Source organism: Delphinapterus leucas, chromosome 14 (assembly GCF_059928025.1).
Source record: "Delphinapterus leucas isolate spDelLeu-1000000601 "Yukka" chromosome 14, BTC_Dleu_Yukka2, whole genome shotgun sequence".
NCBI lineage: Eukaryota > Metazoa > Chordata > Mammalia > Artiodactyla > Monodontidae > Delphinapterus > Delphinapterus leucas.
Window position 1 is genome coordinate 26179151 of NC_143142.1, and position 25165 is coordinate 26204315.

At 49.7% G+C, this 25165-nt stretch overlaps 1 protein-coding gene across 9 annotated transcripts in view; it reads right to left on the minus strand.

The window, feature by feature from the left end:
* Positions 1 to 25165, minus strand: part of PI4KA (phosphatidylinositol 4-kinase alpha) — a 95040-nt gene that overhangs the window by 51567 nt on the left and 18308 nt on the right. For 5 of the 9 annotated variants that reach the window (XR_002641658.2, XM_022551360.3, XM_030764309.2 and 2 more), the window contains exons 2-16: positions 20892 to 21008; positions 17926 to 18019; positions 15280 to 15368; positions 12906 to 12978; positions 12111 to 12370; positions 11567 to 11633; positions 8851 to 8999; positions 7258 to 7323; positions 5125 to 5221; positions 3838 to 4029; positions 3389 to 3489; positions 2491 to 2620; positions 1637 to 1769; positions 559 to 654; positions 17 to 200 (exon numbers count right to left, since the gene is read on the minus strand). Coding sequence is in view for 8 of the 9 variants with exons in the window: in XM_022551360.3 (XP_022407068.2) it covers positions 17 to 200; positions 559 to 654; positions 1637 to 1769; positions 2491 to 2620; positions 3389 to 3489; positions 3838 to 4029; positions 5125 to 5221; positions 7258 to 7323; positions 8851 to 8999; positions 11567 to 11633; positions 12111 to 12370; positions 12906 to 12978; positions 15280 to 15368; positions 17926 to 18019; positions 20892 to 21008 (1848 nt within the window). In the remaining variant the exon portion in view is untranslated. Of the gene's footprint in view, positions 1 to 16; positions 201 to 558; positions 655 to 1636; positions 1770 to 2490; positions 2621 to 3388; positions 3490 to 3837; positions 4030 to 5124; positions 5222 to 7257; positions 7324 to 8850; positions 9000 to 11566; positions 11634 to 12110; positions 12371 to 12905; positions 12979 to 15279; positions 15369 to 16518; positions 16681 to 17925; positions 18020 to 20891; positions 21009 to 25165 lie in introns of those variants that run through there. The other 4 variants (XM_089894804.1, XM_022551362.2, XM_022551363.2 and 1 more) reach the window with 4 other exon arrangements.

Genomic DNA, 25165 nt, shown 5'->3' on the forward strand with positions numbered 1-25165 from the left:
TCCTGGCCGTGCTTACGTTTCCGGTGATGACCAGGCAGCCAAGCTGGTCGATGATAAGCACGTCAAGCGGGGAGGGGGGCTGGCAGAACTTCTGCTGTAGGATCTGCAGGATTGGCTCCATGACTTTTGGGGTGTCCCTCAGGGCCACTGCGATGTGGCCCAAGGCTCGGATGGTGTGGTCTGGAATCAGGTGAGCATCCCTATGGGAAGGAAGGACAGACACGCCCTGGGAATGGTGCTCCAGCACGCAGCAGGGAAATGAAGCCGGAAGCCAGGACCTGGACCCCAGGGTCATCAGTCTCTCAGAGGAAGCGTCCATCTGAAAGTGACAGCCTGGGATCTGCAATCACCAGCACCAGGCGGGAAGACAGGTCTTTTCCCCCAGTGTCCAGGGTGGACATTCGAAGGTGGGCTTCAGCAGACATCGCGGGACAGACTCAATGCCCGACGCCATTCCGTGCCAGAAAGCGGCATAGACGTGCAAATGCCAGCGGCCCCATGAGCCTGCACAGGACCAGCTGCCCCCGCCCCCACCCCCCTGGACAGGACAGGACGTACTTGTCGCTCTCCTGGGAGATATAGAGCCGGTTGGAGAGGCTGGCCAGGAAGGCCTCCACGATCACTGCATCCACAGTCAAGCCAGCCTTCAGGCACCTGAGCAAGGAGGAGGCCAAGCAGAATGAGGCATCAGAATAACCAGATGAGCATTTTGTGTTTGATTTTGGTTGAGTTTTTCCTGTCTCGGGTCTGCAAGGTTTAAAGACCCGCTCTGAATACTCTTTTCCCAGAAATCTGAATGAACATCATTACACAGAATGAATTCAAAGAACAGCTGTAGATTTCACCCTTTGACAAGTATCTCAGTTGAAAATAGTAACTTCATTATCTTGCCCAGAACGATCTCCTTTAGGGTGTCATACTCATGCCAATTCCAATTTAAAATTCCGTTTCTCAACAGAAGTCACAATAGCTGATTCGAAAGATAGATGGTCCCACGGCGGCTGAGGGAATGTTAAAATTACATATCGAGGTTTTAATAGTATGGAGAAATGCTTATGCTCTAGAGAAGGGGAAATCTAACAGCCCTGAGGAGCATGAAATCTTACAAGCATCTCTCGCTCCCCACACATTTGGCTCCCAGGCCACAAAGTCAGAGAAGACAGTCTGACAGAGTAGCTGGGCTCCAGCCCGATGGCCCCGAGAGCGAGGCGCCAGGACTCAGACAAGGAGAGGTACGTCTCCTGCAAATCAGAATGTATCTGGTCCCCAAGTGTGGACAGCAAGAGTTCACACAGATGGAGCTGGTGCTGAAGGGACATTCGGGCATGTAAAACCTCTCATTCATACCAAAAATCACACGGAAAACAAGATGAAATAGGACCACATGTCATCACTCTGGATGACGGGCTAAGGGATAATTCTTTTCTGTCTACTTTTCTACAAATCACAGGTTTTCTCTGTTTTTTATTACGTTTATGATCAAGAAAAGAAAGGCAGGAAATTTTTTTTTTTCTTTAACATGTAGCAATCTCCCTTCTCGGATCCAGTGCAGGTTTAGAAGCTTCCCTGAACAATAATGTCTCTGGCTCTCCCTGACATCCCGCCCCTGTCCCCCTCACCCCCTGAGGCCGCCCACCTGCAGACGTTGTCGATGGCAATGTCCCGCAGCTGCTCGTACATGGACGGCTGGCTCTTCTTCCCCGACGCCACATTCAGGGTTGACTCGGAATGCTCACTGGTTACGCTGATTTTTATATCATTGCCGGCAACTGGAAGTAAAAGTTCAAATATCTATCTGGTTACGCCTGTCACTTTCCATACCCGTGTTTGAAATTCAAAACCAAAATCAAATGTAATCATCTTTAGCTATAAAAGCAATCACTTTACAAAGACTTCACCAAGCATTTCAGAATCCAAAGTGTCAGAGAACAGAAAGAATGAAACAAATGTTTAAATCAAGGAAGCACACTTAAGTTACAAAGCAATGAATACATAAAACAGCAACGTCTTAAGAAATGATTCAGAAGTCCTGGCCCCTAGGAGCTCAGCTCCAGCAGAAAGGCAAGGGCATGGCCTGAGGACATCCAGCTCACGAGCAGGAAGGTGGGAAGGGTGGGCAAGCGTGAGAGCAGGGCCCTCACAGTCTCTCCACCTGAAGGGTGGGACTACCTTGGTGGGACTGGGGGCAGCATGGTGATACCACTGCAGCACCCGAGTGCGCAGCAGGGTACTTAATTAACATTGGTCACCAGCCGTGCTCTGGGCCTGTGGCAGCGGAGGGGACAGAGCTCCAGGCCCAGCACTGGGACATGGGACGCACACTGCAGAATGCCCCAGAGAGGGCAGGTGCCAAAAAGAGCAGGCCTGGAGCGGGGCCTGGGGCAGTGGCAGCGTGAGGGAGGCCTGGCACCCCAGGGGGTTGTGCAGGGGAAGCCTTGGGAGGAAAAGGCAGAGGAGCAGCCCAGGGATGGCGGCCTCTCGGCCAGTTACCTGTGTGGTACTGACTGTGGCACTTGTACAGCTTCACCAGCACGGGGGACGGGACCACCAGGAAGTCCCGCAGGGATGGCGTCACTGAGTGCACCACCACCGGGAACCTCTCGCACAGGCGGCCCAGACCCTGCAACGCACAGCGGGCCATCAGGGGCCGCAGGGGAGGTGCCCACCCCTTCAGACACCAAGTCAATCAGACTTCCAAGGGCCACCCGGCCATGGGGCACAAAGACAGAAAGGGGGTGGTTGGGACTTTCTCCACCCAAAGGTGAGATTCACTGTTAAAGTGTGTCCATCTCTTTTAGAAGAAATTTAGGGGAGAAAGGGCACCAAGCATTACTTTTACACAACAGCAGACGTGAAGTCAGTGGGGTTGGGACAAGGTCAGAGTCTCGGCACAGCAGGCTGGCGTCTGAGGCCTTGGGAACACCCGGCAGATGCAGGGCAGCCTTCACAACGCAGGACTTGGCTGTGCCTGGACCCCACTCGCAGAAAGCCTGCTGGCCGTCAGCAGTGGCCTCCCAGCACTGAACTTGTCCACAGCAGACTCTAGTTCAAGTTCCTAGAGGCAGCAGCTCAGACCTCGCTGCTGGTGCCCCCCACAGCCTGGCCACGGCAAGAAGGCCCTGCTGGGGCTTCCCTGGTGGTGCAGTGGTTGGGAGTCCGCCTGCCGATGCAGGGGACATGGGTTCATGCCTCGGTCTGGGAGGATCCCATGTGCTGTGGAGTGGCTGGGCCTGTGAGCCATGGCCACTGAGCCTGTGCTCCGCAACGGGAGAGGCCACAACAGTGGGAGGCCCGTGTACCTCAAAAGAAAAAAAAAAAAAAAAAAAAAGAAGGCCCTGCTGACGGGTGTCAGCACCGTGCCCCCAACCACCCCCACCTTGAGACTGACCTGCAGACAGCAGATGAGCAAGGGCAGGTGAGCAATGATGACCTTGCTGGATGTCTTGGACTGCAGCTTCTCAGACAGCTTGATGCACAGATTCTCTGCACCTAAGTTCAGAACAGAGGAGGGTAAGGACCTTTAGCAAAGGCCAATGGTCACAAAAACTCCTTCATCAGTCAAAATAGAACGTGACTAAACCCCGGGCTCACTAACTCTGAGAAGCGGCTCCACCACAAAGTGTCGGAGGTGGGCGTCCCTGCTCCTTTCCTGCTGCTATGACGACACCATCCTGCGGGGTGGGCTATCCCTCCACTGCCAGCCCCCACCCTGTCCTGTGTCCTGAGCATGGCTCCCCCCGAAGCCCCACCTTCCTGGACCAGCACCATCTTCTGCCCTGAGCCCCCTCCTCTCCTCGTAAGCGGAGGACACGCCAGGCAGTGGCACGGGGAACCCACCCTGCTCGTCCTTCACAGCCCACACCATGAGGTCCACGCAGGCGGCACTGGCCTGGCAGCGCAGCTTCAGGGGGCTCAGCTCGCTGTGGGTCCGGTCCATGTCATGCAGGATCTTCTGGAGCTCCCCCTGGCTGGTGTTGAACTGCTCCAGCACGAAGTCATGGACCTCCTTCACAAAGGAGGTGGGCAGGTCTGCAGGAGGGAGAGCGGGCACAGATTCAGGCTGTGAGCAGCCGTGGTCTTTCCCTTGCGACAGACACCCAGGGAGAGGGAGCTGCTGCTGGCTACCATGCTTCCAGGAAGGCCGGCTGGGGCGAGCCAGGACGGGCACGCACGCCAGCCCTGCACACATGCTACCTGACACTCAGAATGGTCACCTCCCAGCGAAATGCGAGCCATGCTTTGTTTTAAGCTGTCAATACACTCAAACCTGAACACGAGACACAACCTGGGGAGTGCCATCACCAGAACTGGTCTGATTAACGAAAAGTACTCCTGTGATACTTTCTAAAAAGGGCGTCAGTTATCAGATGTGGGAAAGCTGGATGCAGCCCGAGGAGGACCCCCTGCACATGAAGGCACCCAGTCTGCAGCCTCTCCCAGCTCTCGTCCTCGGGCCTGGACAGTGCAGGAGACCCGAGAGACGGCACAGGCAGAGGGCAGACTGGCCGAGAAAGCCAGCAGCAGACTGGCTAGGGGAGGCCACAGGCTCCGGGGTCAGGCCGAGCAGCCAGCACCTGCCGCTTTTCGGGAACCTAGCCCTCATGGTGGCCCCAACCAGGCTCAGGCCCCAGCAGTGCTTGGAATCAGATCAGGAAAACAGCTAAGGAGATTATGGGACACCCACAGGACACCATGTGGTCATCAAAGCTTTTGTTTATGAAGCACATTCAGCAACTTAAGGGAAGAGCCTAGGAAAACTGTGTTTAAAACACACAAGAGAGCCTGGAAGGAACTGCTAACTCCGTGTGTGAGCTCCGCTACTGACAAATTATTCTGAGTTGTAAGATCATGACTGCCTCGTTTTCTCATTTTTTTAATGTTTTGAAACATGTAAGGCAGACACATTAGACTGTATGCCTGACCAGGGGATCAGGACGACCCCACACGTCCGTGTCAGACATCAGCCGAGGAGACACACCCACCAAAGAGGCTGCGCTGCTGGCAGCACCGGGGGCAGGATGACACATGCATGTCCCTCATCGCCTGCTTCTCCCAGGAACGTGTCCACGTTCCTTGCAGATGCTGTGAAGCGGCCCTGGCACAAAGGCAGGACCCCACCCTCACCTTTCATGTAGTACAGAGTGTCCCGTAGCATCTTGAATGTGGCCACATAGAGGGGGTCGCTGAACACGCTGTAGTAGAGGTCGGCGCTGGGGTTGGCCTGCGGGTAGAGGCATGGGACGCGTGACTGGCACCGCCGGTCACTGCAGTGACTCCCTCCTCCCTCCTACGCTCACACTGCCCAGAGATGCCTGCGGGGAGCAGCCCCGGGCCCCTGGAGGATGGACCACCTCCTCTCACTGAGGGCTCACCCTCTCCAGGCATCTTTGAACAAGGAGAGTGGGGGTGCAGGAGCCACAGGGCCACAAGACCACATTGCACCCTGTCCCCATCAGTCATAGACACAACAGCAGGGGCACCTTCGGATTCGGCCTACGTTTTGTAACTAAAATTCACTTTAAATTTTCTTTAGCAATCTCATCTAAAACGTGACGCTAGTTTTCTTCTGGGGAAAAAAATTCATCCGAGGTCTAGTGAGTTGAGTAAGATGCTGTTAATTTTTCTGCACCCTCAGTCTAGTGCAATGGAAAGGCACGATTTACAAAAGTTCTGACACAGGTAAGCGCGGGGAAGGCAGATGCGGAGGCAAATCCACAGCGGGAAGGGGCCTGCGGGGCGAGGCTGGTGGAGGCCGTGTCCCATGGGCACCGGTGCCATCAGAGGGCGCTGCGCAAATGGCCCTACAGGCACAGTCCTCATGACTCCCTGCAGGGCAGATGTGACACTGGCTGAGGTTAAGGTGAGCAGGGGTCCCACCCCAGAGCCAGGAGGGAGGAACCCGGGCGGTGCAGCCCGGCCCCAGGGCCCCAGAGCTGTGTGATGAAGGCCCTGCCAGCCTCTGTCTTCCCAGCTGAGAGTGGGTGTGCCGTGGGTTCAAGGAGATGGAGTCACATCTGGCACATAATAAGCACGGTCACTGCCAGTGAAGGTGGATGAGGAGGAGGATTATCCTGCAGTGACTCGGGTTCGAGCTTTTTTTTAGCCACAAAACCAATTCTTCAAATGGACATTTACACTAAAGTCCAAATTATGAAACCAAATATGTGAAACTGCTCTGTTCTGCGGGGAAAAGGGCCCCAAAGCCCCATGTTCCTGGCATTCCTCTCCCCTCAGGACCCAAGCCAGCTCTTCACCACGGACGGCACTCGGGCCCAACACGTCTGGCTGCTGTGCCTGCCAGCCCAGCTCCAGCCCTGGCCTCCTGGTTTGCCCAGGGTCACACGACCCCACACTGACAAAGGACACCAGGACACCTCTGAGAGCAAGCACAGTGAGAGTTCAGGCCCACGGGCAGGAGGGCTGCGGACCAGCCACACACCTAATGCCCGCAGACAGCGGGGTGGAGCGCGTGAAGGGCAGGAGCTGTGGTCTGCAGCATAGGGAGGTCCCTGGTGGTACCCTTCCTGCTTCATAACTGAGCCTGGTGGTGCCAGGCGCTGCATGTCTTATAATCGGATGAGAGAAAGAATGCCAGGCTTAACAAGGAATCTGAGCCCAGCACATGGCCACAGCAGTCATCAGCCTGGAAATCGGTGATCTCTCTGGACCCTGACAAAAGGGGGCTGACCCAAATGTTCCCAGGGACTTTGAGGCCTCCCAGCAGCAACATTTAATGATTTTATGAATAAAGCTGTGGGCCTTGGTTCCAAACATGCTAAGGACAGAAGATGCCTGAGTACACACCCCTCACACTCACAAGCCAGGGCCTGCAGTGCCTGGACTGATGAGGGGTGTGTACCGAGCCCTGGCAGTGGCTCTGCAGGCACCGTGGGGGCAAGGACCACAATGGAGCAGAGTTGGGGCCCAGGCCGCAATCCAGCTCCCATGCTGACCATGGGACGCGGGCACCAGCTAGTCCTCCCCGAACCTCTGCTTTCACCTGTGAAGTAGAGACCCTGACCACTGCTCAGGGGCCAGGATGGGGCACCGGTAGGGGACACATCTAAAGGAGCCAGGCACAGGGCAAGCCCTTGGGCGTCAGGTGTGCTGTCGTCACTGGAACGTACGCAGAAGTCTCAGGGCGAGCCTCTCCCTCACTCCAGTGGCCCCACCCCACCCACTGCAAACCCTCCCCACTCCCCCCACACAGGTGTGCCCGGTAGGTGATCTCAGCGTGATGCCCTCAAAGGGACGTACCTCCATCACGCTGGCTACGACTGCATCCAGGGACTTGAGAACAGGCTCCTCAACAATCTTCTTCACCTGCAAGGGAAACGAGACCTCGTGAGCACCTGGCACACATAGGGGGAGACAGGAGTGCCAGCTCATTCCACTGAAGAACAAATCGTGCTGACGTATGAAACCATATCACAAGCTCACAGTGAAAAATGGATGGAAATAAGAGGCCAACAATGAGCACATCACTGGAGCCCCAAGGCTCCAATACACACACAAATGTCCCTAATCCTGCCATCACCTAGAACTTCTTTCTTACCATAGATGGGAATGAAATAAAAACAGAAAAGGAACCAACTCCCTCAAATCTGGGTACATGAGGTTTCCATTTCCAGGAAGCAAAAGCACTGAGACTCCAGGCAAGACTGATTCCCCCCCCCCGAGGCCCCTCCCGGACGTGGTAGACCCCCGTCACAGCTGGTCCCCAGGCGCCAACGATGCCCCCTCCCCGGGCCAGGGCGCTGGCTCTTCCGGGCGCTGCAGCACACACTGCGAATTCCTCACAGGAGCACTGGCCACCCCCACCCCGGCCCCACTCTGTACCAGTGCTCAGGACAGGAAGAACTGTTCTGCCGACCGAGAACCGCCGGAGAAAACTGCCTCCACATTACAGTGATTTAAGGTTATTTTTAAAACATATGGATAATGATAAATGACATGCCAGGAGAAGAAATTTAAAAATGGTTTAGAAGAAAACCTAACCTTGAAAGTTAAAAAAAACTGAAAAACAAATTCCCCTGAACGACCCAAGACATCCAGCCTTCAACTGGAATCTCTTGACACGACCCTAAAGAGCTGCTGTCCCGTCGGGACACTGACAGCGTGGCCGGCTGGGGGGTCTCAGGCCAGCCGGCTACTGAGCAGCTCACCCTGGCTCCACCCTGCCCGCCGACACTGGGTCATCTTCTTACTTCTCCACCCATAGCCACCACCTCTGGGCCATTTCTGTTCACACTCCTCACAGGCAAGCGCCATGTCCCTGGCCCCCGCCTCACCCTGACCTTCTTCTTCTCTCTCATTCGTTCCAAAGCAGAAAGCCCTGTCTTTGGAGTCTGTCCTGGCCCACCCAAACCCACCATGCAGCACCCCGGTACAAGCATGGCAACTTCAGGGGTGGGTCACAGGCCCAGCCACTCCAGGACTCAGACAATGGCATCTCTGATGCGACTGCAAAGGTTACACAGAGGTCCCCAGACAGGAAACATTAGCTCTGTATTACTCCAAACAGAGCAGCCCCTGAGCTGGGTCAAGTGCAAGAGCAGGTGGGCTTGGGGTCGGACCACAGCCTGAGCCTGGGCCCTGCCCTTAGCCCTTAAGGTACTTGACACCAACTTCCTCACCTCTAACAAGGGGACGCATGGCCGCGCCCCACGTGGCGGCTGCAGGGACAAATGAGAACATGCTGCACAGCAACTCCGAGGATGTGTCCCTCCTTCCCTCTTTAATCTGAAAACTGTGACTACCAAGCTGTGCTGTGAAATATAGGTTGACACAACTAGCAATTCCACTGGTTGATATACCCGTGGTCCATCTATCCATCAAGGCTATGCTTACCAGGTTTACGAGTTCCCGGAGCATCTCCAGGGGAATACTGAACTCCTTGTAAGTGATGCCATTGAAAAGAGGAGAAACGGAGAAGCTGGAGCTGATGGTGGAGAAGTAGTAGTCGGGCTCCAGGGCACTCCCATCAGGCAAGTAAGAGGCTGACGGGGCAAAACCAGAAAGTCAGTCGTGGGAGTATGAGACCCAGATACTCCCTCAAGAACCAACAACGGTATCGATTTTGCTTTTGTTTACACTCAAATTCCATGTGAAGTAAAGGCTGATATGATTCAGCAATCCCACTCCTGGGCATATATCCAGAGAAAATTCTAATACAAAAGATACATGCACCCCAACGTTCATAGCAGCACTATACACAATAGCTAAGACATGGAAACAACCTAAATGTCCATTGACACATGAATGGATAAAGAAGACGTGGGGGCTTCCCTGGTGGCGCAGTGGTTGAGAGCCCACCTGCCGATGCAGGGGACACAGGTTCGTGCCCTGGTCCAGGAAGATGCCGCGGAGCGGCTGGGCCCGTGAGCCATGGCCGCTGAGCCTGCACGTCTGGAGCCTGTGCTCCGCAACAGTAGAGGCCACAACAGTGAGAGGCCCGCGTACCGCAAAAAAAAAAAAAAAAAAAAGATGTGGTACGTATATATACAACGGAATACTACTTAGCCATAAAAAAGAATGAAATAATGCCATTTGCAGCAACATGGATGGACCTACAGATCATCATACTAAGTTACTAAGTGAAGTAAGTCAGACAGAGAAAGACAAATATCGTTATGATACCACTTATATGTGGAATCTAAAAAACATGACACAAATGAACTTATTCACAAAACAGAAACAGACTCACAGACATAGAAAACAAGCTTACAGTTACTAAAGGGGAAAGGGGGTGGGGGAGGGATAAATTAGGAATCTGGGAGCAGCAGATACAAATTACTCTATATAAAATAGGTAAACAACAAGGTCCTACTGAATAACACAGGGAACTACAGTCAATATCCTGTAATAAACCATAATGGAAAAGAATCTGAAAAAGAATATAATATGTATAACTGAATCACTGTGCTATATATCAGAAACTAATACAACATTATAAATCAACTATATTTCAATTAAAAAAAGAAGTAAAAGCTGGATTGCAAATCCTTGGGGAGGGTTGCCTCTCACTGGGGTGTTTCAGGTCAAAGCTTAGGTAGAATCATGTCCTAATATTTTCCACCCAGACATGTAAGAACAACAACAAAAAAAGAATGACACCTTTTTACAGGTTAAGAGCCATGACAGCAGGAGGCAGCTTACAACAGAGCGGGGGCAACAATACTGAGAGGAGCTGAGACGCTGGAGGCCAACACGGTGAAGCCACAGAGGGGGCCGGACGGGGGGTGGGGTGAGGCCAAATTAAAGGGAACAGGTGGGAAGAAGGTGGGAAGGGTGTGTGTGTGCGCGCATGAAATGTGTGTGAAAACTACATAAAACATGTATATGTACAGTGTGCATGAACACACATGCTCCATGTGTTTTCCATTATATATGCACCCGTGTGACCGGCTTATCTCACTCAGCATCACATCCAGGTTCATCCACGTTGTCACAAATGGCAGGATCTCCTTTCCTAAGGCTGAATAATATTCCTGGAGGGCATTATGCTGAGTGAAGTAAGCCAGTTACAGAAAGAAAAAAACTGCACAATCTCACTTATATGTGGAATCTAAACTCAAAGACATGGGAGCAGAGAGTGTGGTGACCGGGGCGGGAGGTGGGGAAATGGGGAGATGACAGTTATGCGGGCTGAGTCCAGAGAGCTAATTACACCGTGCTGGATGCTAGAAATGCGCTGAGAGAGGAGGTGCTCTAACCACACACGCACACACACAATGGTGACTATGTGAGGAGATGTATAGTTAATGGCTTGACTGCAGTAACCACCTCACCACATTTATGTATATCAAACCATCATGTCGTTCACCTTAAGGACATACCAGTTTATTGTAAAAAATAATGATAGTCATAAGAGAAGGCAAGAAGTCTGTGACCCGGACACACACGACATGAGGATGACATCCTGCGTGGCTGACCCAGCGCGTGGTGGACACAAAAGGAGGCAAAAGGCAGAGCTGCAGGAACCACAGGTGTAAGATTTGGGATTTATGCAGGGGTGTCACTGATAATGGAACGGATGGTGCCATGAGGCGTGGAGGTCTTGTTTCCCCACTTCCTCCCCACAATCTGCATCTTACTTCCTTCGAGGAGAAGGTGAAGGCTATTGTAACAAGTGTCTGACACTGCACAGAGCTGTCACACGAATCAAATTCAGTAAATTACCTGAAAGTCCTTTGTGAACAGCAAAGCTCTACAGAAAGTATTACTCATTAAACATAAGGGATTACATGCAGTCTCATTACTATGTTCTTTAATATTATCCACGCACTTAATGACCTTAAACAACAAGAAACAAGAGAAGGACCCACCGCTAGTATTTCCACCTGAAAAGCAGTGCTTTCACAGGTTAATGTACTAAGATTCAGATGGCAGGCATTTGGGGTCCTGTATATTATTGTCTGCACTTTTCTCTATGTTTGAAATATTTTTAGATTCAAGTTTAAGAAGTTTAATCAAAAATAGAAAATAAATGCTTTCTAAAAGCTTGACACTCAAGATGCACAACAGCAGTGCCTGGGGGCTCGGTCAGCAGAAAGGCGAAGCCCACCTTCAAAGTAGTGAAAGGTGGATCCTCCAGGGGAGCTGGGAGGGGGCACCCCTCGTTCAGGGCTGACCTGAAACACACAACCACACGCACAGATAAGAAAGGCCAGTCAGACCTCAGTCAGATCTGTCTCAGACAAGGCTCCCTCTGCTGGCCAGAGCCCTGGTTCAGCCCCACCTCCTCGCTGAAGCCCACCCTGGCTACAGGTTCTCTACTGTAATTCTAAATTCTTGTGTCTAGCCATATATTCTACACCTGATGACTGAGCCAGACTATTGTCAGTGTTTCGTGTCCCTGTCTTTCTCCATGAGTCAATTACATATTCTCTACAGGCACCAACTGTCTTGCACTCAGAAAAGAGCTGGTGCCCAAACACTTCACCTCCCAGGAGATGACTCACTTATAAATCTTAAAAAGGACAAGGCAACCTTTGTATTAAAGAGAACTCTAATGAGAACCCTTCACGTTCCCCAAGTTCCCTCAAACTACACGCAAGTGGGCACCTAACAAGCCCCCGTCCCCTGTCCCTCTGGGCGCATGGCCTCACCTGCGAGATGCTGGACACGCTGCTGGCCTTTCTCTTCAGGGTGCCCTCCTGACACACCGCCAGCAGGTTGCTGGGGAGGATGGAGCGAAAGTCATTGAAGGACCGCCTCCGTACACCTTCCAGCTCCTCGGGGACGTGGAGGGAATGAGGAGGGACTCTGGGGAAGAGCCTGGACAGGAGGGACTCTTCCGTGTTGCTGTAACGCCCAAATGCACGGGAGATTCCTATGAGGCACGGGACCGCATACTTGCAGAGGTATTCTGGAAGGCAGAGGGAAGCCGTGGCAGCACCACCTGGGGACCTGGGACCACCCATCTCAGGGCCCCCCACCAGCAAGTCCAAGGGCCAGAACTAGCCATGGCAACAGGCCCAAGCCCAGGCACTGACCGGCAGTATTTTCCATCCATCCTCAACCACGGCTGCAGACACGGCCTGTGGGTGGGAGGTCTTAACCACGCACAGCACCTCCAAATCAGTCCCTCAGCCACGTCACCTGAGCAGGCTCCCTTACGGGACTTAATCAGTGCATTTAGTCCTTCTGGGAGCAGATTGGTAGCCTCACACCAGAGGAAAAATGACCTTCAGACATGTTACAGGTGAAGAAACCGAGCCCCAGAGGGGGAAGTGGCCCAGCATTCAGGCAGCAGACCTGTGCTCATGACCCCACGTGGGCTCTCAGCTAACATGCAGCAAAGGTCACGTCCACCAGATACACTGGTTGCAAAGAACAGAAAATCTGAAGACTGGGAAAAGCAAGGGGATGGATAATCACAAACAATAAAAAGAAAAACATACCTTTCTCTTGAATCTCCAAGGCCTGGCACATTCCCAAAAGGACATGCAAAACCTGCAAAAGCGCCTCTAAAATCTGGAATAGCCAAGGAAACATAACACACAAACTTATAAACAAAATCAGATAAATATCACAAAATTAATTCAGAACTAGAGGGAGCTTTAGACATTCTCTTGTCCAACCTCATTCCTGATCCATAACCCCCTGCACGGAAGCTCTGCAGAGGGGTCAGGCAACAGACCTTCTGTGGACAGAACCCTCCCTCTCTGGCTGGTCCACAGGCCTCCTAACTCTGGAAACAGGTGACAGGCCCCCAATCTCTCTTCACAGCTCAACACCCCTGGTTCTTTCCATCCGTTCCTTATGATTCAAGTGCTTGCTGATGGCCTGCCTGACTCCACTATAGCTCAGTGAGTAAGAAACCATCTCCAACTGCAGCGTTCAGACAAAACACACTACTATTCCAGCGATGCTGGGGATCTCCCTGAGTAATCACCAGACTCAGCACGGACCCCAGACGTCTGTGGACATGACACTGGCTTTCCAGCAGCCCTTCACACTGCTGGCTCCATGAACTCACAGAGAAATGAAATCCTTAAGTGTCTCTCACACATGCTGCCTCAAGCTGTGCCCTCCACCCGCAGGGCTGGTATTTTTTTGCCCGTCACTGAGCCCCACAAAAGCTCAGGGCATAAGCTTCAGTTCACTGCGAGGGTCCTCGATTCCCAGCTTGGCATCCGAATCATCTACAGACGAGACTGACTTGCTTTCAGGATTTTCATCCCCGGTCCTGGCTGGTCCTAGCTGTTCAGCTTCCACCGCAGGGGGCAGGCGACCAGAGACTCCTGCCAGGTGCCCCTGGGGTGGTCCTTCAGGTGGCTCTGCAAACCCTGCCCTCCGCTACACTGCTGACCCAGGATGTCAGGAGAGGTGTGGTCCAGGCCCTGATGAAGAGCACCAGACCAAGTCCCTCTCACTTCCCCCGCTTCCAGTCTTGGGGAATCCAGGCAGAAAAATGAAGTTGGTCTGAGGTGACTTGTTCATCACCAAACTGCTCACGTTTTGCTAGTGTCAAATGATGCGGAACAGTGAGGACCTGGAAAGCAATGTTTCGTCCATTTCACGTATTAAAGTTATGCCACCATCTTCTGTGGTGACCTATTTCAATAGGTGTTACTGATAGAAAAGCCCTGTTAGCTTTTTAAATAATATGTGATTCTAACGTATCTAGTTACCTCTTTAGCCAACCCACAAGTAAATAAAGAACCTAAACTAAGAAAGAAGGGTGGAGACCAACATAATGGCAGAAATAGGGACACAGAATTTACTGTGTGATAGTAAGGAAAGAGATTTTAAAAATTAAAAATGATACAGGGGGGCTTCCCTGGTGGCGCAGTGGTTAAGAATCCGCCTGCCAGGGCTTCCCTGGTGGCACAGTGGTTGAGAGTCCGCCTGCCGATGCAGGGGACACGGGTTCGTGCCCAGTCCAGGAAGATCCCACATGCCGCGGAGCAGCTGGGCCCGTGAGCCGTGGCCGCTGAGCCTGCGCGTCCGGAGCCTGTGCTCCGCAACGGGAGAGGCCACCACAGTGAGAGGCCCGCATACCGCAAAAAATAAAATAAAACAAAGAAAACCTTCCTTCTAAAAAAAAACAAAACAAAACAAAAAAAAAAAAACAAAGAATCCTCCTGCCAAGGCAGGAGACACAGGTTTGAGCCTTGGTCCGGGAAGATCTCACATGCTGTGGAGCTACTAGGCCTGTGTGCCACAACTACTAAGCCTGCGCTCTAGAGTCCACAAGCCACAACTACTGAGCCCGTGTGCTGCAACTACTGAAGCCCATGCACCTAGAGCCCATACTCCGAAACAAGAGAAGCCACCATAATGAAAAGCCCGTGCACCACAATGAAGAGTAGCCCCCGCTCGCTACAACTAGAGAAAGCCCTCTCGCAGCAACGAAGACCCAATGCAGCCAAATATAAATAAATAAATAAAAGGAGAGAAATATGAAATACATTTAAGTAACATTTCCAACAAAATAAACTAAAACTAAAAAAACTGGAGCACTTGAAGGAACGGCTCCAGCTTTCCAGAAAATCTTCTCCTATGAACGTCAGTCCCCAGCATTGAGGCAGGAGGACGCGTGACCTTTTGCTGGCCACCTCACAGGGCAATTGGAAAAGCTGAACGAGATAAGACTCGGGAGGTCAGCAGGGGACTAAGCACTGCAAGCAGGATTTAACATTTCTCATGTGTGTGACTAACAGTATGAAATAAATCAACATAAACAATCCAATCACTTTTTTTTTTTGCCCTGTCATCACTTTGGGACTCTCAGATCTTACGGAAACACACACTGAGTCACCACACACTTACCTCATCCCTGAGGGAAGGGTCCCTATAAGCCACGTCAGACAGCAAAGTGACCAAGCAGAAGCTGAAGCTCTCGGCCACTGGGAGGGTGCCTGGAGGCAGAAAGACAGGAATCGGATCATCACACTGACCGGCCACCCCATCTGGCTGTTCCCTCTCACACGGCTGCCAAGGACCTGCTTACAGTGGAAGCCGCCCTCGTCAGGATGAGCCTCCAGAGAACAGATATGGGCCCAAGGTGTTCGCTGAGAAACACCCCTGCCTTCCTTGTAATAAAATGTTTTGGTTCAAGAAATTGAAATGTTTGCTGAGCCAATTTATAGTCTGAGATTACAGAGCCTCTCAACATGACAGATTCCATGTTTTATTCCCAACCTAAATAAAATTGGGAAATCAATCTTGGTAAGACTATGGGAGATGTTCCATGGAGGCTAACTGTCAAACACCAATTACTATCACTTAACTGAATTGATGTTTTTTTTTCCTTTTTTCTTCTGACAGGTGGAGAAAATCCTCAGAAGAGCACCCAGAGATGTGCTCTATTCCTTGTAGGTTTTTAAGCCCTTCCCTGACTGAGCCTGCCAGTACGGAGATTCTCAGGAGCAGAGCCTCAAGGTCAAGGGAGCACTACACCCAAAAGACCACAAGTGAAGCACCACTTCTGCACTTTGGGAAGTTTAGACCTGCTGCCGAGGAGGTCCAATCACTATTAAACATTTAACCAATTTTGAACGTTGAGCACTGACTCAAAGACACACACACACAGAGCAGACGACCACTGCGTGTCTACTTCCACACACGTGATTCTTAAATGCAGCTCTAGGTCCTTCTCAAGCTTGAGCGTGGCCGGAACCACCAGGAGGGCTTGTTGAAACTCAGTCTGCCTGACTCCCAGGCCCAGAGTTCCTAACTCAGTAGCTCCAATGTGGGGTCTGAGAATCTCCCTTCTGACAAGTTCCCAGGGTGCTGATGCTGCTGGCCCAGGGATGGCCCTTTAAGAACTACTGCTATGGGGTTTATCAAAGCAAAAGTGATATTGCCTTAATAGAAACTAGGAGACTGAAATATTTATTACCCAATAATTGGAAATTTATATATCTCTACCAATGTTTTTTTTTAATAAATTTATCTATTTTTTATTTATTTATTTTTGGCTGCGTTGGGTCTTCATTGCTGCGTGTGGGCTTTCTCTACTTGCGGTGAGCGGGGGCTACTCTTTGTTGTGGTGTGTGGGCTTCTCACTGTGGTGGCTTCTCTTGTTGCAGAGCACGGGCTCTAGGCACGCAGGCTTCAGTAGTTCTGGCTCGCGGGCTCTAGAGCGCAGGCTCAGTAGTTGTGGTGCACGGGCCCAGCTGCTCCGCAACATGTGGGACCTTCCCGGACCAGGGCTTGAACCTGTGTCCCCTGCATTAGCAAGCAGATATTTAACCACTGCGCCACCAGGAAAGTCTCTAACAATGTTTAAATAATGCTAAAAAACTCATTCGAATGAGTCCAAGCATACAGAAGTGATATTTGTTTTGAAATAAAATAGGATCAACACTTTCTAGTATTCTACTTCTCCCCAAATTAGATAACAATGGTAGACACAGATGTTTCACTTTTCAGCAATGCTCTATTTAATCTGTAGTCTTTCAAATTCCAGGACACCTGAATAATTTGGGGTCTGTCAGCTTTAGGTACAGTAAGTCACCAGAAATGCTGAAAACTCAAAGGGCAAGAGGAACACGGGCAGGCACAAGCGGATGTTCATGAGGACAGCACAGTCTCCAGCAGACTGAGCCCACCTGACAAATTCAGGCCATGCCACCAACAGAAAGGACAAGGGCGTTCTTTGCAGGCACCAACCTCCCGCTAGATCTGAAGGTGGGGGCCTTGGACTCAGAGAGAGAGATTACAAGGAAACTTCAGTCTCATGGGTCATGAACTCTGAAATGTTGGAGATCTTCCAAGCTGATTTTGGAGTCTTGGGAAATCCGTTTACAAGATCATGAGTGTTATAAGCGTTTAGCACAATGCCTGGCATGTAGGGGACCTATGTAAATACTTCGGGAGGGACAGGAGGAAGAAGGCAAGGAGGGAGGGAGGAAGGGAGGGGAGGGCAGTGGAGGGGAAGAGAGAAAAGATTATCTAACTTTCTCTTTGACCTTAAAGAGAGATCAGTATCAAATACAAGTTAAAAAGAAATACACATGAATTTATTCCATTTGCAAAGATGCAAAGTTCAGTGGAAACTTAGCAACATCGACAAAGCCATAAAACTACTGACAGTGGACATAGTGGTTGAGTCCCAAACTCCCATCTCAGCCCTCCTTTCTGTGCAGCCACCAGGCCATCTGGAGAACTGACCTCACTGCAGGGTGAGCCTCTCCATCTGAGGCAACAGACCAGCTCAGGGACAGCAGGGGACCCAGGGCAGCCAATGGGACATGAGCAAAGGTTCCTGAGGGTCCCCGTGGTCCTGCTCAGCTCCGCTCATCCCGCCCAGGGCTCTGGGCAACGTGAGAAAGCGCTAGTGCTGCAGGCACAGGAGTGGAACCAGCTAGAAGCATCCTAACTGCCGCGTTAGTGTGATTAAACATTCAATCCTCACAGACGGGAAACACACAGATGCTTCCTCGCATTCAGGGAAACTTTAAGCAAAACTACCTCTGCCTTTCCGAGCTGTGCTTTCTTCTACCCAATACACTTTCGGAAGACCTTTAAGAAGTCGAAGAAGGTAAGGAACCACAGAATCTTTGTGCTAAAAAAAAAAAAAAAAAAAAAAATTACATTTAATTAAGTACACAATTGGTAGCTTTTTAGCACAGACTGAGCCCAAAACAAGGCACATCCACATCCTGATCATCTCAGAGAAGGGCGTTTGCACAGCGTCGCACCCTTCCTGCTGCACATGGCGGGCAGCGTCCCTACGGCCAACACCTGCCCTCTGCTGCTCAGGGTCCAGCCTGGCTCTGGCCTCCAGAAGAAGACACGTGTGCACACACTCAGAACTGCCTCCTGCCAGGTGTTTAAAGTCCCCAAACCCAAACCTCAGGACCACATCCTCCAGACTGGAGAGCAGCTTACAAACTTGGTGATGCTTCTTTCTGTTGTTCACGGCCCTTGTGCTCTTCCCTTCCTTTCATAAATTTTCGGCTTCATGTTTCCTTTTGCTCCTCTCAAATTGAGCATTAGACTTTATAGCCAACGTTAGCCAATGGAAAAATTACTTTCATCTAGTTTCCAAACTAGCCAATCAGCATAGAGTTCATAACCTTCCACCACTAGCTCTCCTGGCTGTCTCCCTACGTGCGGCTGCCCCCGTGAAGGACAAGTGTGCTCCAGAGAAGGGGACACTATCTGATGTTCTGAAACGCTGAAAAAACATGTGGCTTTGAATACATGGTTGCAAATTCTGCCACACTCCTTTCACCAAAAGGCAGAGTCAAATTTGCGTCCCCTGAAAACAGAGCTGCCTTGGTGACTTGCTTCTAGTGTACAGTCAGACCTCCGTATCCAAGGGTTCCACGTCCGTGGATACAAAGAGCCGACAGTACTACACCATTTTATATGGAAGACTGGAGCATCCTTGGACTGTGGTACCTGCAAGGGGTCCCGGAGCCAACCCCCCGAAGATGCCGAGGGATAGCTGCATGTAGAAAGTAGAATGAACAAGCCTGACTTCCCAGGCTCGCTCAGAGATGGCAGAGCCACTTCCCCCGGCTCTTTCTCAGGACATGCACTCTTGCAACCCAGACACTATGCTGTGACAAAGTGACACAGCCCAGGCCACACAGGGAGGCCATGCACATGGAGGGGCCCTGGCCAAGAGCCCCAGAGAAGGTCCAGCCAGCGGCCAGGATCAACCCCACACATGTGGGGAAGGGGCCTTCAGGTGACTCCAGGGCCAGCCTTTGAGCCACCCCAGATGACACCAAATGGAGCAGAGACTGGGCTCTTCTGAGCACTGGCTAAATTGCAGATTCATGAGCAAAAACCTCTGCCAAACAAAACCAACTAACTTTGGGGTAATTAAGCCACCAACTTTAGGGTAATTTTTATGCCACAGCAGGTAACCAAAATAAATAGAGAACTTTCTTTAGTGAAAACAAAACCATTTTTCCTGTACAACAATTGCCCAGGGAACTGGTGTACTAACACACACAAGACCCCAAAGGGGCCGCACACCAAGGCCCTGCAGAGAGGAAGCGGCCCGGGCTCTTCCCCACACACCCTGCAGTGGTGTCACCACCACTGCTACTCTGGCCACGGCTGCCGCCAGGGCAGCCCACTAACTGGGCACAAAGGAGGCCAGTGCCAGCGCCCACCAGGGATGGAGGAAAGGAACACAAACTCCAGGTGGATCACGAGAAAGCTGGTCCCTAGGCGCAGGGGCCAGCAGACACCGGGCTCCTCTCTTGGTGTTCGTGAGGCCTCCAGCTTCCTGGGAAGCTCAGGCCAACTGTGAGCCCCATGGGACAGCTGCTGCCACCCCTGCCAACCACTGACCTGGAACCCAAACCACACCAAAAGTAACTTGTACTCGTCTCTTCCCTGCCATCTGAAAAAACCCAATACAGGTATTAGGGGCTCACAGGTAAATCCAGCAAGTGATGTGTTTGCCAAAGATAGTTTCAAGTAATACTCATTCAAATAGCAGTAGTTTCTTATACAGGTTTCTTTTTTTGAAAATTTATTTTCCTCCCTTTATTTTTATATTTAAATTTAAATAGGACCTGGCAAATAGAAAATGATTGTATTTATTTTCACATTTGTAAATAAATAGGAAGAAGAAGAATTAAAATGCAGCTTATGCATCTAATCTTGGTTTTTCGTGTGGCCTTGATCAGGTAACCTATTTAATTTTTGAAATACTTCTCTAAAATTAAAATGCTTATTTTTTTTCAAATGTATAAATACTCTGTCAAAAATATTAATTCTTATTGAAGTAAAATTTCCAGGACATGCAAGCTAACTTTTTTAGATGAATAAAAATTCAAATAGCTGACATCTTTATATTTTTAACATAGGATGATTAAACTTGGAATTTTAAAAAATGATTTTTGGCAATGATAAAAATAAACAGATAAAAGATTCTGTATCCAGTGACTGAGCATTTGCTTCAATTAGCCTTGGTAAATACTAAAAAATGGCCACTTTCTGTTGTAGTGACAACAATGGTTTGTAAATCACCTTTAAAAGGCACATTAACATGTACTCTAAAACAATTTATATCTACCATAGTTTTGAAAAAGACTGTTATGTCACAATTATCTCAAAGAACACTGTCTTTCTGGAAGGAAAAGAAGTGGTTACTCTGAGTCTAGCTCCCGAGCGTTTTGCCTGAGGTTTAAAATCAAGTCTACTCTGGAGGGTACATGATTACTTCACAAAGCACTCTAACATTCTGTCGAAAACAAAAACCGCACCTTCCTGAGGACGTGTCCATAGAGGTCTCATTCCCACCAGTTCTGCTCCCTCCCCATCACTCGCCCTCAGCTGACCACTTACACCAGGTAGGTTCGTGAGCGCTCCTCTCGGCCTGATTCAGGAGTATAAAGTAGGCACAAACTTAAACCCTAACTGCACCCTCTTTTGCATGCAGAAACACTTTTAATTTAGCCAAGTCCTACCTGTAGATCAGATTCAATGAGAAAAATGCCCAATGCAATCACTGCGTCTCTCCGCCTTTCATCCAACTGGAAGATGCCATGGAAATCGACTGGGCACATACATAGCAGCTTCTGGACCTAGAAAATGAGACCAAACAAACAAAAAAAAGCCCATAGCTTAAAAATATATAAACCCACACTCAGATAAACCAGTACCAAAAAGCCCAGTGAATATATACAACAAATAAGTCATTTTTTTCCAATCAAAAGGTCATTAAAAAGGACACCTCCAGCCTCTGAAATGATGGTATACACACCCCTCCAAGGAACCTGGATCAAGAGCTGAAAGGCTGTGTCCACGGAGGTGGTAAAGCACCATGGCTAACGTCTGCCCTTCGGTGTCAGGGCAGTCCAGGGTCCCCACCTCCCAGTGGTGCCCGTGAGCAGGTTATGAAAACATACAGGTAAGCTACCTATAGTCACAAGGCCTCCCCTTAGGGCTCTTTAAACATTAAATGTGTGTAAAGCACTCAGAACTGTGCGGGGCACACAGTACGTGCTCAATAAACAATATATATTGTTACTGGACATGGCATGGTGGCAGGCAGAGGGCAGCAGGCAGGCAGTCAGCAATTTCCTGAATAAATAGAAACACTAGGATTATCGTCAGAACAAACCAACAGTAAGTGTCTGTCATAAAAGAACTAAAAATCAGGATTTATTATGAAAAGGAAATCAGGTGATGCCAATCTTGAAAATCTCTGCCAGAGCAAGCTCTGAACAGAGCTTTAAGATACACCAGGAGGCCCTAAACTTGCTGTCCCATGGACCCAATGAGAAGTCTCTCACTGACATTCACGTGGTCTGGTGGGATGTTCTAACAGCAAAGGAAATGGAAGCCAGTGATTGCCATTTGCCCTGAAAATGCATCAGGCAATTACCACTGTAATTTTTTATAGAAAGTAATTTGCTGTTGTTCCCTTCAGATTTTAAAAGGGCAAATACAAGAGGAGAAACTGAAACTGGCAAATATTATGTAAAATACTTTCACCCCAGTGTTGTGTATACTAATTGAAACTCTGAAACAATCTAAATATTTAACATTAGGAAAATAATCATGATGAACCACTTGATCAAATATTAGGTTAAACCCTAACTGCTGATATTCAACCATTTTTGACCTACAAAAACAATGCTTTTGTAAAGTTTAACCTAATGTTAGACGTTAAAAATGGCATTTTTCTATGACTAAGCAGTGACACAGAACAATGTTCTAAATGTTCTATAAGCTCACAAAAGGAATGATCTGAATTACATACAGAAAAAATGCTGGAAGAAAATACATCAGGGAGTTCCCTGGCGGTCCAGTGGTTAGGACTCAGCACTTTCACTGTCGTGGCCCGGGTTCAATCCCTGGTCGGGGAACTAAGATCCCGCAAGCCATGAAGCGTGGCCCAAGATATACATATTAGTATACGTGTATATATGTGTGTGTGTATATATATATGTGTGTATATATATGTGTGTGTATATATATGTGTGTGTGTGTATATATACATATATATATTCAAAGTGTTAATAGTTTTGACAGATAGGATGACCAGAGGTGAGACATTTCTTCTTCATGCTTTTTTATATTTGCCAAAATATGTTCTAAAGGAAAATATTTCTTGTGTAATCAGAAAAAACATCCAGTAGGTTAAAATAAAAATATATACACATGAGGGGGAATCCATGCTTGTGTGATTAAATGCTTAGGCAAAAGAGCACACAGCAACGGGCAAGCGAGGAATGGAAGTCGAACTTCCCCCTCGTCACTGGGAGAACATGCTTCATGATCAGGGGAAATAAAACACGAAGGAGCTGCAGACCAAGCACGGTAAAGCGATCGTTGCAGAGACTCACACTCACATAACAGACAGTCAACTCTCTAAAGAAACACGCCTGCAAATAAGAAATCCACCACAAGGTGGATTATATGAGAAGGAGCCATTGAGATCCAGAGCTGACCCTTGAGCCGCCACTGACCCGAGGCCTGTGGAAGCCCTCCCACAGGCCCCACCCCGGGCAACACAGACCTGGGGAGAGGACCCCAAGGCTGGAGGACAAAGTGAGACTCAGAAACGTGACAGGACTGGCCCAACCTCATTACTAAATATGGAAAAGCTGTAACTGTACAGAAAAGATGACCCTTCAACAGTCCCACATGTCAACACAGACAAGCCTAAGATTTTATATGCTCGTGCTCTCAGTCCTGTCCTCTGTCCCTGGAGGCTTTTGGGGAGGCAGGGTAAGGATCATGCTGTATTTTTCTGTGGAAGTGAAATACATTTGGACTTTGGAGTTAGACCCAGAGTCACCAGGCGACACGTCGAGCCTCAGCTTCCCGTCTATACAGCGTCCCCGTGGGGCCAGGTACGGAGGCAGAGCCCTCACCTGGGCTCAGGACTCGCTCCACGGCAAGTGGTAGGCATAGTTCACACCACTGTGCAACAGTAACGGCCTTCAAATGGCTCCTATGAGGGTCGATGGAAGCAGGACGCCTATAACTCATTCACTCACTGTTCACTGGGCACTACTTGCGGGAGGTGCCGCCCGTGAACCTCGGACCAGGCCCTGCCCTCGTTCCAGAGGGGGAAAGACAACCCGGGTGAGGACCAGAGATGAGGTCATGTAAGAGGCGTTAATTCTCCCGGTTGAAAGTAAGGGAAGAGCTGTCCCTCTCCTTCTCTTTCTTTGAGAACTCACACTAGAAAACTTGCCAAAGGAAGGATTTCCTCATTTCTTGGAACGGTGCATAAATTCTTTTGAAGACTAGATTGGCACTTTGCGAGCTTTATGACTTAGGAATGTCTTTCTCGAGGACCTGGGGAGCCATCTCTTTGGAATGTACACATCGAGGGAGACAGTACCCATCTCCCCATCTCTGGGGAGGACAGGAGCCTAACTTCCATGGGCTTCAGACTCCAAGTTGCAAAACCACCTCCTGTCATAAAGGTGGGAGGATGAAGCCAATCAGCTAACACAGTCCATCACTCCAGTTACCAGGTAGTTAGCACGAACTAAGTGTGACAAATGGTGCTGACAAGTCCTCTTATTTGATTTTAGCCCAGTGAGACTTCTAAACAACTATAAAACAATAAATTTGCACTGTTCTAAGCCACTAAGGTTGTGGGCATTTGGAATGCCCACCGCAATAGGAAACTTATACAGTTGGTCACAGAACTGTAAACAAAACTCAAAACCTGGACTGCCTATCAAGAAAGATATAAAAATTAATCAGGTTACAGGCAATATTTATTTCCTTCTTTACTCTTTTCTGTATTTTCTGTAAGGAATACTGTTAACTGCAGAATCAGAAAAAAAAATTTTTAATAGTAGGAACAATTTTGCCACTAATGCAAATCTTATTTCTAAAAGGACAATAATACTTATACTCTTAGAGCTCAGAAAATAAGAGAAGAGTGTATAATATTTCAATGGATAGAATCTGGGTAATCCAAGAACAAAGAAGTAACATAAAACCGGAAGAAAATCTAGGTCAACTAAACGAAGAAGATGTTTTCTACATACAACAGTCCTACTACAACTTCTTTAATTCTAACATCTTAACATCAGCAAAACAACTGCTACTTAACTATAATTTCCCCAAGAGTCTCAATCTACGTAGGAAGGTTTTTAAAAAGCAGGCGATGCAGCTATCTGGCCCTGACACAGGCACGTGGCTGCAGAGAGAGGGATGCCTGGGTGGGGACCCAGGCCGGTGCCACCTGGGACAGGAGGCCCAGGCACATCAAGCTCAATCTCACAAAGCAGCCTTGAAAATGCTCCACAGCTCTGTGTAAACGAAAACCAAATTGATTAAATTACTTCATTAGCAAAAAAAATCACGGAAATACTGGATTGTGACATTGAGCTTTCCTTGGTAAAATTTCTCTAAGGAAACACGCAGCACACACAGGCCCAACCCCCACACCGAGAGGACACTCGGCCCCAGGCCCGAGGCCCACTGACGACCCCCAATCACAGGCAGGGTCCCAGGCAGAGGCCGGGGGAGGGCGCGGCCTCGGCTGCCAAGCGTCCGCTTTCAGGAGATCGTGTGCCATCCTGCTTCACAGGTTGGGCAACTTGGCCCTGACGGGTTAAGTATGATCTCAGGCAGCAGGCACTTCCCTAGACCCTCTGACTTCTGTCCCCCCGCTCATGCACCCCCACTGGCCCCCAACTCCAACACAAACTCCATGCACATGTGCAGCCTGGCAAGGGAGGTCCTCCCACATACCGACACCCAGCCT